The 12,212-nt window shown below is 43.3% G+C and overlaps 1 protein-coding gene across 2 annotated transcripts in view; it reads left to right on the forward strand.

Moving 5' to 3' along the window:
- LOC141154700 (ligand of Numb protein X 2-like) overlaps nucleotides 1–12,212 on the forward strand; it is a 70,022-nt gene that overhangs the window by 40,447 nt on the left and 17,363 nt on the right. For both annotated transcript variants that reach the window (XM_073641037.1, XM_073641038.1), the window contains exons 3-4: nucleotides 5,672–5,865; nucleotides 5,951–6,147. In XM_073641037.1, coding sequence (XP_073497138.1) covers nucleotides 5,672–5,865; nucleotides 5,951–6,147 — 391 coding nt within the window. The remainder of the gene's footprint in view (nucleotides 1–5,671; nucleotides 5,866–5,950; nucleotides 6,148–12,212) is intronic.

A 12,212-nucleotide genomic window follows, 5' to 3' on the forward strand; every position in this document is an offset into this window, starting at 1 on the left:
TCCCTATTGTTCATTGTTTTCAATGGGGTTCTGGTTCGGGTATAGTTCTGGTACCTGAACCGAACTTTGGACTAAAGTACGGGTCGGGCACCAGAACCCGAGCTTCCATGAGTCCACCCATCCCTAATGATCACTAGTCTTCCTATTTACATCCAACCACATATTTCATTCACCACTAGGCTTCTCTTGCTGTCGCCGAGTATGTGCAGAAGATATCTGTAGTTTAGTGGCGAACAGAGAACGCATATGACCCTGTGCATGGGCCCAGTCATCAGAGCGGTTCAAGCAGGGGTTAGTCGTCGCACACTAAACTGTGAGCATGCTGCGATCACACCCCTGCGCTTTGACAACCTGCTCTTTGCACACATACACTGTAGAGCGAGCCGGCTGGCAATCAATGTGCCGGGGAGTGATTACAGTAAGCTCACTATAATGAGCAGTGACTAATACCTACACCGTCCCCAATTACTGGAAGCGAGCAGCTGCATGGAGAATTAAACGGGCCTGGACATGTACTGGCATGAGCAGGGGGACCTTGCGTGCCCTGCAGGATTTTAAACCATGACGGCGCAGTGTGTTACTAACGGTAATGTTTCAGACTGTGGTTCCAGCTCTCTTCAGGTCATTGACCAGGTCTTCCAGTGTACTTCTGGGCTGATTCCTGACCTTTCTCAGAATCTTCCTTACCCCATGAGGAGAGACCTTGCATGGAGCCCCAGACCGAGGAAGATTGACAGTCATCTTGTTTTTTCAATTTTCTAATAATTTTTTATTTTTAGATTGTCTCACAGGTGAAGTGTACCTATGGTAAAAACTACAGACCTCTCCATTCTTTGTAGGTGGAAAAACTTGCAAAATCGGCAGTGTATCAAATACTTATTTCCCCACTGTATGCATTGCACTTATACCAACATGTGTTCTGGCTGAAATTCTTTTTTTCTGGTTTAGGGTCACACTTACATTTATGAATTCCACTTGTCTGTTCCATGTTAGGAACAGACAAAACAGAATTCATACCGCAAACTGATCCATTGTGTATAACTGATGTAGAAAAAGGATTTCCATTTTTTCAGGTCACTTGTGAGTCCTGATTAGCGCACCCATCATCATAATTAATTGTTAATTTAAAATACAGGGACATGTGAACAGCACCTTAGACTGTAATGGGTACATGTTCTTTCTCTGGACAACACAGGACACGTACGAGGCTCCAAGATGTCTGAATATGGCCTTACCTTTTAGAAGTGAAGCTATATCATTCTTACTACAGTGCCGCCCAGTTGCTGCCTTGTGAATCTGCCAGCAGAATGCAGGCTGCTATTTACAGCACACAGTCTATCTAGCCACAAACACAGGATATCCTACAACTGCATGTGCTGTTTGAGTGCACATGAACCAGGGGAGTCAGATACCAGTTTCTTACCTATGTTACATGCAGAACATCTCTGCGTGTACACCAAGGGTCTGCTTCTAGAACTGTGCTGTGAATTTACTTTAACGGTGTTTAGACTGATCTGTGAGGGCAATGGATGTAAAGACAAGTCTACGAAACTAATATTGCCTTATACTGAGTTAGTGAGCTGCAGTGTTGGTATGAAGATCAAGGGCACATGGTAGAAGCCAAGTGTTTAGTTAATGATTACACAGTCCAGGCCCAGGGATTGCTCTGTAAATATTAGGCTTCAGAGCCACCATGTTCTCGGTATGACGCTCGTCGTTGACCTGAAAGTCCTGAAGTTCGTGTGTGGAGCCGAATAACTTATACACTAAACTTGTGTCTGTGAATCTGTAGGCAAGATGGCCTCCAATGTGAAGGATGTTCACAACCAACCACTCGGGATGCAATTTAGAAAACTTTTTTGATCAAATATGATGAAACATTATATAATTTTATAATATTAAGTAGCAAAGCTTGCTGTGATATTGGTTCCATCAATTGATGAGAACTAGCAGAAACCCAGCGGACCCGATAATAAGTAAGTGGGGTCGGCCAGGCATGGTTAGTGTCTTATCATCTGATCCGGCCCTCTGTCAATTTAGTTTTATTTTTTCATATGATGGAGAATAGAACAGAATCAAATAACGCAGATGTGAAGGAAACCTAATCTACCTTGCTTTGGGCGCAATAAAATTGTATATGTGTGTAGATAGATAATAAATAAATATATATATATAAATAAAAAATCTCCTACCTAGTGAAGGAAATAATTATTTGATCCTTTGCTGTTTATGAAAGTTTGCCCACTGACGACAGACATGAACAGTCTATAACTTTAAGGGTAGGTTAATTTAACACTGAGCGAATATCCCAAAAAAATCAAGAAAATCACATTGTATAAATTTATTTCCATTTTCCAGTGAGAAATAAGTATTTGATCCCTCTGGCAAACAACACTTAATACTTGGTGGCGAAACCCTTGTTGGCAAGCACAGCAGTCAGACGTTTTTTGTAGTTGATGATGAGGGTTGTGCACATGTCAGGAGGAATTTTGGTCCACTCCTCTTTGCAGGTCATTTCTAAATCATTAAGATTTTGAGGCTGTCGCTTGGCAACTCGGAGCTTCAACTCCCTCCATAAGTGTTCTATGGGATTAAGGTCTGGAGACCGGCTAGGCCACTCCATGACCTTACTGTGCTTCTTTTTGAGCCACCCCTTTGTTGCCTTGGCTGTATGTTTTGGGTCATTGTCTTGCTGGAAGACCCAGACACGACCCATTTTTAATGTCCTGGCAGAGGGAAGGAGGTTGTCACTCAGGATTTTACGGTACATGGCTCCATCCATTCTCCCATTGATGCGGTGAAGTAGTCCTGTGCCCTTAGCAGAGAAACACCCCCAAAACATAATGTTTCCATTCTTGAGCAGGGGGACCTTGCGGGCACTGTAGGATTTTAAACCTGAAGGCTGTGTGCCCACGACGCTTGGTAGAAGGCCTGCCATGTTCCCCAATGATAATCCGCATGTGCTGTGCACATGCTGCGGAAATCTCCACTGCGGGTTATCGTTGCGGAAAAAAATGCAGCACTACCAATTATTTTGCGGAAGCGCTGCGTGTTCGCCGCCATTGACTTGCATTGAAACGCATGGATTACGCATCACTGGATCTGTACATGCGGAATCCATGCGTTTCAATGTGCGGATGGTACCTGGGTCTGGAGGACAGGAGACTCTCCTCCGGACCTGGTTACCATAGAACCTGTGAAAAAAACAATAAAATAAATAATAAATATGATATTCACCTTCTGATGGCCCGCGGTGCGCTTGTCTTCCCTTGCCGGCAGCTCGCGGTGGACTGAAGGACCTGCGCTGACATCATAGTCATGTGACGGTAGGTCCTTCAGTGCACCGCGAGCTGCCAGCAAGTCAGGACGGAGCGAAGCAAGACTGCGGGGGCCATCGGAAGGTAAGTAAAGATTTATTTTTTATTTTTTACCATTCTTCCGGTCACACTATATAAATCCATGCCGTTTGCATGGATTTATATAGTGTGACAAAGTTGTCAAGCACTTTCCAAGTGATGCTAAAATCGCTTGGAAAGCGCTTGTCAACCCGCTTGCGGAAATGCATGTGAAGAACGCTTCTCATCCGCATGTCCCTGGCAGGAAAAACGCATGTACAATCTGCATGTACAATCCGCATGCGTTTTTTCTGCCAGGGAGATGCAGAAACGCTCAGGAAAAAATCCTGAGCATTTCTGCATCGTGGGCACATAGCCTTAAGGCGTAATGTGTTACCAATGGTTTTCTTGGTGACTGTGGTCCCAGCTGCCTGGAGATCATTAACAAGTTCCTTAGGCTGATCTCTCACCTTCCTGATGATCACGGATACCCCACGAGGTGAGATCTTGCATGGTGCCCCAGATCGATGTCGATTAACTGTCATTTTGTATTTCCTCCATTTTCTTACTATTGCACCAACAGTTGTCTCCTTCTCACCCAGCGTCTTACTTATGGTTTTGTATGCCATTCCAGCTTTGTGCAGGTCTATGATCTTGTCCCTGACATCCTTAGAAAGCTCTTTGGTCTTGCCCATGTTGTAGAGGTTGGAGTCTGTGGACAGGAGTCTTTTATACAGGTGACTATGTAAGACAGCTGTCTTTGATGCAGGTAACGAGTTCATTAGGAGCGTCTAACTGGTCTGTAGGAGCCAGAACTCATATTGGTTTGTAGGGGATCAAATATTTATTTCTCACTGCAAAATGCAAATTTTATCTAATTTATACAATGTGACTTTCTTGTTGTTTTTTTTTTGTTTTTTTATATTCTATCTCTCAATGTTACAATTAACCTACCCTGAAAATTATAGACTGTTCCTCTCTTTGTCAGTGGGCAAACTTACAAAAACAGCAAGGGATCAAATACTTATTTCCTTCACTGTATACCAATATTCTCCTTAAAAAAAGTAATGTGTTTAATAGATTTGTACACATGTTATAACTCTTAGTTGCGCCTCTTTTTCATGATACTTTTGAAAACTAAGGTAAGTAACTTGTGTACATGTATTGCACTTTTGCACTTTATTCAGAAAATTGGTATAAACACTGTAATAAGCCGAAATATTGTTGTGCAAAAATATTGCGACTTTTGGCGTGAAGTGTGTTAACTAACTGAAGAGCTGCGTACATTTATGGCAACAGCGCACGCTGGATATCATACTCACCTAATTCATATTAATGAATCAGGTCAGTGTACTACAGCGAGCGCTTAATTAAGACTAGAGACTGTATGCTAGTCTTAATGAATAAATCACAATGCATTTAGCTTTGTATGTGCAACAGAATTATGAACACTTTTTCTTAGTAACTCTTCCATGCTGTGTTTCCCTTCTGTGTGTTCATCAAGTCTAACCCACATTAGGTTTTGTTCACATTTGTGTTTATTAATTCCATCATTCTGCTCCATCATAGGCATGAAACAATGAAATTGAGCAGTGCCTTATGTCTCATGATGGAGACCAGTGACCCCATAAGCTGTAATTTGGTCTCTCAGGTTTCCATTATGGGATCTACCATTTTACCATACAAAATGGTGCTGGTATTTTGTGTGTATATGTATGTAGATAGATTTTATTACTATCTATTATAAGGAGCGCCAGTGTGCACTACTATGTAATGGCGTTGCGTGCTGTATAAATCTTACCAGTTATCAACAATGTGAACTGGACCTCTGTGTTCTTTTTATTTTACAGTTATTCGTTAAGTGTGATTCCTTAGGGTGTGTTCACAAGGATGGAAATTGTAAGGGTGTCCGCTGCGGCAAATCTGTACCAGATTGTGTGTATTTTGTTGTTGAATAGTCTGTAAATTTGCAACTATGGATAGAGCTAAATTAAAGGAAAAAAAAACCTATTCTCACCTGCCCTGTCACTTCCCTGGCTCCTTTTCCCGGTCCACTACAGGTCTGTGCACAACCCAGCCTTCTGCGATGACATCTGGCCCCATGGCACCACTTACTGCCCCTGATTGATTGCAGTAATCGCATGGCACAAGAAGTTATGGCAGGAGGCCAGGTTATGCCGGCTAGGCGATGGCATCCTTTATGGCTGTCCTGGATCTTGGACATGTACAGAGTGAGCATGGCATAAAAGTGTGCTATTCCAATGTTTTTGTGCTGTTTTTTATAGTGCAAGGGATGCTAAAGTGACTAACCATTAATTTTATTTATTGCATATCAGATGTGCAGGCTTTAGAAAACACAAAGCCGAAAGAGAGAAGAGGACTACCCCTGTCAAGGATACGAATGAAGCTGATGCCCCCCAAGCAAGTGGCATTGCTAATGTTCTAGCGGAATCTTCCCTGGCCGCTGTGGTAGCTCTGGGTACGTCTGAGCCTGGCCTGGTGAATCCCGCATTTGATGAAAACGATGATGGTGAGATAAGCACAGATGTATAAAACTATGTCCATCAACGCTTTCTACTAAGGAGTCTAATTTTATTTTTCTTTTGACCTTAAAGATCAACCTCAAAGGACAAGTCTAGTAGCGGAGACGAGTACAGTAGAGATACATCGTGATGATTCTGAAGAAGAACTGGGCATGCGAATTGTGGGGGGCAGAGACACCCCTCTGGGCAACATTGTAATTCAGGAAGTCCTCAAAGATTCTTTGGTCGCTACAGATGGTCGGCTTATGCCAGGAGACCACATACTGGAGGTATGATCACTACATGTTCTGCTTGGTTAATGGGGTGCAAGGAGATGATCATCTACTTTATACAAACTGCAGTCTAACACTGGTGGTGCATGCCCTAATATGACCTCAGGGGCCAGTCAGTTCTTCATGTAACATGCCTCACACTGGCCAGTAGCTTATTAGTGAGGCTCCTGGTGGTAGACTGGGCTGGCTGCTTAGCACTTTATAGGTACAACCCACTCTACCCAAGAATCAATAGGGAAAAATATTGAAGGGAGGTAAAAAAAAGTTAACTAGCTCACCTATATGTTCAACCTTAGTCTTGAAAAGCCCATAAATGAAGCTGTTGCAGGGCGATGAGTACATGGTATGAGAAAAGTGCATCTGTCCAGCTCAATCCAGATGAGAAAATGGTGTGAAATCATCACTTTTAATTCACACTTTAAAAAATAATGAAGTACCACATCATGATTAAGAACACACATAGCATTTGAAACAAGTTAATGAATCAATTTGCATCCCCATTCTGATATGGATTTTCAAAAACTTTGAATTAAAAGTGCATAGAGAGGAGTAGCTGTAACCGCGCCCCGGGCACTGACTGACAGCCGACTCAGCATTACGGCCGGCTGTCAGTCAGCTGTGGGGGTCACAGTTACAGCTGCCGCTCTTGATACACTGAGCGGGTGCCACCTCTGTGACTGAAAGCACAAGCCTGCCGGAATAGAGTTCATTTCCTCCCAGCAGGGGGGCTCTCAGTACGGGCACTGCACATTGTAAGAAATCTATTAACCCGCAGACTAACCCCATATCTGCAGGTTAATAGCGTTATTTTACATGACCGGTTCTCTTTAAGCCAAACACCTGACATATTAGATGATATTTTGGTTACCCAAGCTTGGCACATGATGTCAGCTTGTGTATTATGGCAAAAATATCAATTTAATATTTTTGCTCTGTGATTTTGGGTAGTCAGTGGGCTTTTTAGGGGGGCATACTTAGAAGATGTAAGTCTTGCCAATTAATTGACAGTCTGTGGAAGTGCATATAATACTTTATTCTCTGTTTCTTTAACTTTTGTACCAGCCACTGGTGCGTGTAACACATTTCTATCTGTAGTTTGTGGAAACCAGTTAAATATGTTACTAAGTCGAGCAAAGATGAATGCTCCGATGTTACACAACCAGTAGAAGTTTTCTTTTCTGATAAACATTCATTGATGTGTTCTCAGAAGGAGGGGGGTATATGTAAGCGTTACATTCCACTACAAACCGCCGTCTGTGTTATTTTATATGAACATAATGTGCGGTGGACAGTTTCTATAGTCTTCAACACACACTAGTTCTATGAACCCACCAGACTGCTGGTAATATGGACCCTGTGAGCACTTAAAATAGGATAACCTGATTGGATTATCTCGCATCCAATAAATAATTTACTTTAGTAAGTATATTATTGTAATAAAAAGAAACAAAGATTAATTTGATTGCTGAAACAATGTGCAAGAAGTGCTCAGGTATTGAATGGGCACACAGGGCAGTCTGCAGGCTCCATAGAAAGTCTGTGGGACCATTCTTGGTAAAGGCCAGAGGTCCAAGTTGTGCTGTATCGCTGGCATGTCTACTTATGGGCCCGCAAGTTCATGGCTCAGTGGGAACTTGTGAAGCATATTCTGTCCCTTCCCTCAGCCCACCCCTTATCTCATACTGACATGGCTGTGCAAGGTGGCAAGGTTGTTTAAAACCATTTAGGGTTTGAGCACACGGGGCATTTGCTGCTACAGATATGGGAAAATGATGACGTTAAGTCACACATTTCGTCCCTTAGGCTATGTTCACACATCATGTTTTTTGGCGTCAGTTTTCTGCAGCAAAACCTGATCTTCAAGGACATTTTGTTCTGGATTTTTCTTGCAGTTTTGGGGTTTTTTTGGTGGGTTTTTTTCAGCTTTTCTTTTCACTGTCCTTCTTCTGTCTCTTTTTATGCATGTACATAAAATTTTGTGTGAAAAAAAAAAGAACCCCATTCTATTTTGGCATCAAAAACACTGATACAAATTTTGATCTGTTTTTTTTTCACCACCCATTATGCTGAAAGAAGTGACGTGCTTTCATGATGTGTGAACAGAGAATTCTGGTTTCTCATAGACTTTGCTGTTACTGCAAAAGGCACCTGGAAATTTGCATAAAGAAAACGCTGAAAAAAAAAAAGTGTGAGAACATAGCCTTAGACTTTGCTCTGCTGTTCCATCTGCAATATAAATTCCTAACCTGTGGATTTCTAATTTTTGAATCTATGCGGTGTCTGCAAGAGATTTTAGAAAAATCCCATGCACCGCTTTGCATGTTTGCCTCATGTGCCCCTTAAAGGGCACCTGTCACCAAGGTTTTTATCAGCTAATCTAAGAGCGGCATAATGTAGAGTCAAAGACCCTGATTCCAGCAATGTATCACTTACTGGACTGCTTAATGTAAGTTTTATCTGCAGGAGATTATTACTAGAGGACTTGTAATCCTGCTACCAGGTAGACCTCCATATTTGAGCTCTGTATAACCCTGCCCCCATCACTTTGACATCTGTCTGCCCATGTACAGTGCACACACAATCAGTGGTGGGTGTGGGCGAGGCTATACAGGGCTCAGCATTCAGATAAATGCTATATCTGCAGCAAATAAACAGGGATTTTATCAAAACTACAGCAAGCAGCCCAATAAGTGACATATCGCTGGAATCAGGGTTTCTACCCTTACATTATGCTACTCTAAAGCCCCCGTCACACTAAGCGAGATCGCTGCTGAGTCACAAGTTTTGTGACGCAACAGCGACCTGAGCAGCGATCTCGCTACGTTTGACACTTAGCAGCGACCAGGCCCCTGCTGTGAGATCGCTGGTCGTGTCAGAATGGTCTGGACATTTCTTTGATCGTTGAGGCCCCGCTGGGTAGCATGCATCGCTGTGTTTGACACCATACCAACGACCTTGTTGACGACTCAGACACAGAGACACATAGGCGTGCATCATTATACAGATCGTTACGGGTCGCTGCATCGCTGCTGCGTCTTGGGAAGATCTGACTGTTTGACATCTCACCAGCGACCACACAGCGACGCAGCAGCGATCCCTGACAGGTCGTATCGTTGTCTGAATCGCTGTAGCGTCGCTGAGTGTGACGGGGCCTTTAGATGGGCAAGCAAAAACCTAGTGACAGATTCCCTTTTGTATGCAACCCAGGATGTAAATAGTTCCACACAAGTAGTTTTGGCAGGTCAAATACATGTACCTGGAAGCTTCATTTATTCTAAAGGAGAGTAATTTTTTTCCCCTTTTTTAAAGGGTTTGTCCAGCCTTAAGCTGCAAGTCTGCAGTCACTGTATGTGACTTGTGACTCCTCATATCACGTGCACTGCACGCTGAGAAGATTTTCTGGTGCTAGGAGTGGCCAGTCATGTGACGCGTATGTGATTTGCATACTTCCGGCCACATTCCGACTAGACATGTCCAACCTCTCTCAATACACTTGCATTGAGCGAGGCCGCACACGTCTAGTTGGCATGTGACCTCATGTATGCAAATCACATACTCTCGGTCACGCTCCCGTGCCGACACCAGAGAATCCTGACAACGCACAGTGCGCTCAATGTAAGGATACACAAGACTGCAGTCACGCACAGTGACTACAGACTTGTAGCCGAAGGCCGGACAACCCCTTCAAGGTACATCTATACGGGACATACTGTATCTGTGGAATCCGTGGTGAATATCCACAGTGTAAATTAAATTGATGCAGATGTGAAATCCACAGCACCAGTCAGTTTATGCTGTGGGTTTTCTCTGCAGCATGTGGCTGAGAATTTATAAAATCTCATCCACAACGCTGATATTTTAATAAGGATAAAGAACAAGGTATTCCGGCTGGATTTTCTGGACCGAAGATCCGCTGCTTTTCTGCCTCGTGTGAACGTACACCATAAAAGTATTTTCTCTGCCTTTATTTAAACATGACAGTTCCTTGTTAAATTATTAGGAATGTGGTATTGTGTATGACAGTAATTCCCTCTGCCAGGCCTTGAGACAGAAATATTAGCATAGATTACGTTCATCAGCTGCGTTTATGGGATGGGTGTAACAACAAAAACTCCTTTAGGCACTATTTAGGAGAGGTTTGAGGTATGTCACTAAGCAGTAATGAGATTCATACCTCCAGCAAGGTATAATTGTATATTTAATTAATCTCTCATGATGTAAGGTGCTTCTTGGCGACAGATGGGTTATGAGGTATATGATATACACTTGTATGTAGGAGCAGAGACAAATGAACATGGTGCGTGGAGATGGCACATATTTGACTGTATTATCATACATAGTAGTTTAATGACTGTGGAACAGCGACGTGAGCCTGGCTCCAGCACAACATCTCGTAGGGGATTAACTTTTAAAAGATGATCTAGAAATAATTCTATCTGAGGAAAAAAGTTAATCTACAACGTGTCACCTGGTATGTCTTGTGAAAGTTAATGAAAACTAAGTTTGAAAGAGTGGAGTAACTAGAGTCCTATGGGTCCCAGGGCAAAATGTATACCTGCCCCCCCAACCCCAGCAGCATGTTGCTCAGATATATGGGTCTCTAATATTAAGAGTCTCTGTTAGCCGCCCATAAAAAAAATATTAATGTACTAACACTAATATCACTGCCATACAATGACAGCATAGTGGAAGGAATCAGTTATATAGGGCCGGTGACAATATACAGGCTTTTGCAGATAGTATATAGGTAACTCCAGAGACTGACTGACTGACCTCTCCAATTGAAGTCATACATTTTCTCTCTTCTTCATTGATTGCAGGCTGCTATGATTTCATCCAACCATGACTAGTCTGCGCAAAATGTAACATGCATATCTGTGGCTGATCACTTCTAGAGCTACTTTTCCATTTTTCCACAATACTACAGTAACGGGATTCCTTTTTATCCTGCAGTAATATCCCCAAAAATACAGTACAATAGTGCTGCTACCATGTGTCCTCATAGAGAAGTACAGTGTATTGTCCACCACTTATGCCCCCATACAGGTGTCTCATCCCTCTGTGGTGCTCAATATAGTAGTGATATTCCCGTATGTGGCCTCAATACATTAACAACATCCCCCTATTTGGCCCCTAGACTGTAATAATGCCACCATAAATTAATGTTGTCCTATTGAATGGCTCCTATAAATTAATATGGTCTCCCTATGTGCCCCCCCCCCCCCAACATTATTAATGTCCTCCGTATGTGGCCCCAATACAATAATGTCCCCTGTGAAGACCCAGAGTCTTCCATGGGCGTAACGCTATTCAGACAACACAGGGTGAGGGTAAAACTGTGTGGCAATACTTTGTCTGCTTTGTGGTTCAATAAACACATAAAACAGTCCCAGCAAATACCCAAGATGGTACAACATTACACATTATCACCCTTCCTTCTCCGCCCGCCTGAGAGAGAACAGCTGCGACTTTGGGACTTCCAGGGCCAACTACCTCAACCAGTGCCCCCCCCCCCCCCCTCTTCTGGTGGGTCCCCACAGAGAAGAGATGGCGGCAAGCTAAGGAAGCTAGCAGTCCATCGAGGTACAAGGCCAGGAGACCCGAGGGTCCCATCCTGGCCTCTCCGAGAGTTTCCATTTGGCCAGATGACCGGCTGGTCCCAATCTGGCTTCTCTGAATGTCTCCAAGTTCCAGGCGACCGGTGGGTCCTTCCCCAAACAACATATCCATGGGGCCAGGTGACTTCATTGTCCCAACCTGGTCTTCCCTAATGTATCCATGGGCTCTCTGATGGTCAATGGAGCAGATCGGTATCTTTCCAGTCAGGGCTATATACCCTTAGGCTACAATCATGTAGAATCCAAATCTGTGTCTCTTTGGGTAAGGCCATACTACCAAGCTGATGGTGTGAAGAGAGTCTGAGTGTCCTCTTGCTTCTCCTTGATTCTCTGTCCCAAGTCTCATGGCTACAGAAGCACATGCCCCTTAAAATAGTTACAATCGTCCTTCAAGTACACATTCACAGGTAAGGTGTTCGGGAGGGCAGCCTCATATCTCATATT

This window comes from Phyllobates terribilis, unplaced genomic scaffold, assembly GCF_046119375.1.
Source record: "Phyllobates terribilis strain yellow unplaced genomic scaffold, ASM4611937v1 Scaffold_7__3_contigs__length_470593459, whole genome shotgun sequence".
NCBI lineage: Eukaryota > Metazoa > Chordata > Amphibia > Anura > Dendrobatidae > Phyllobates > Phyllobates terribilis.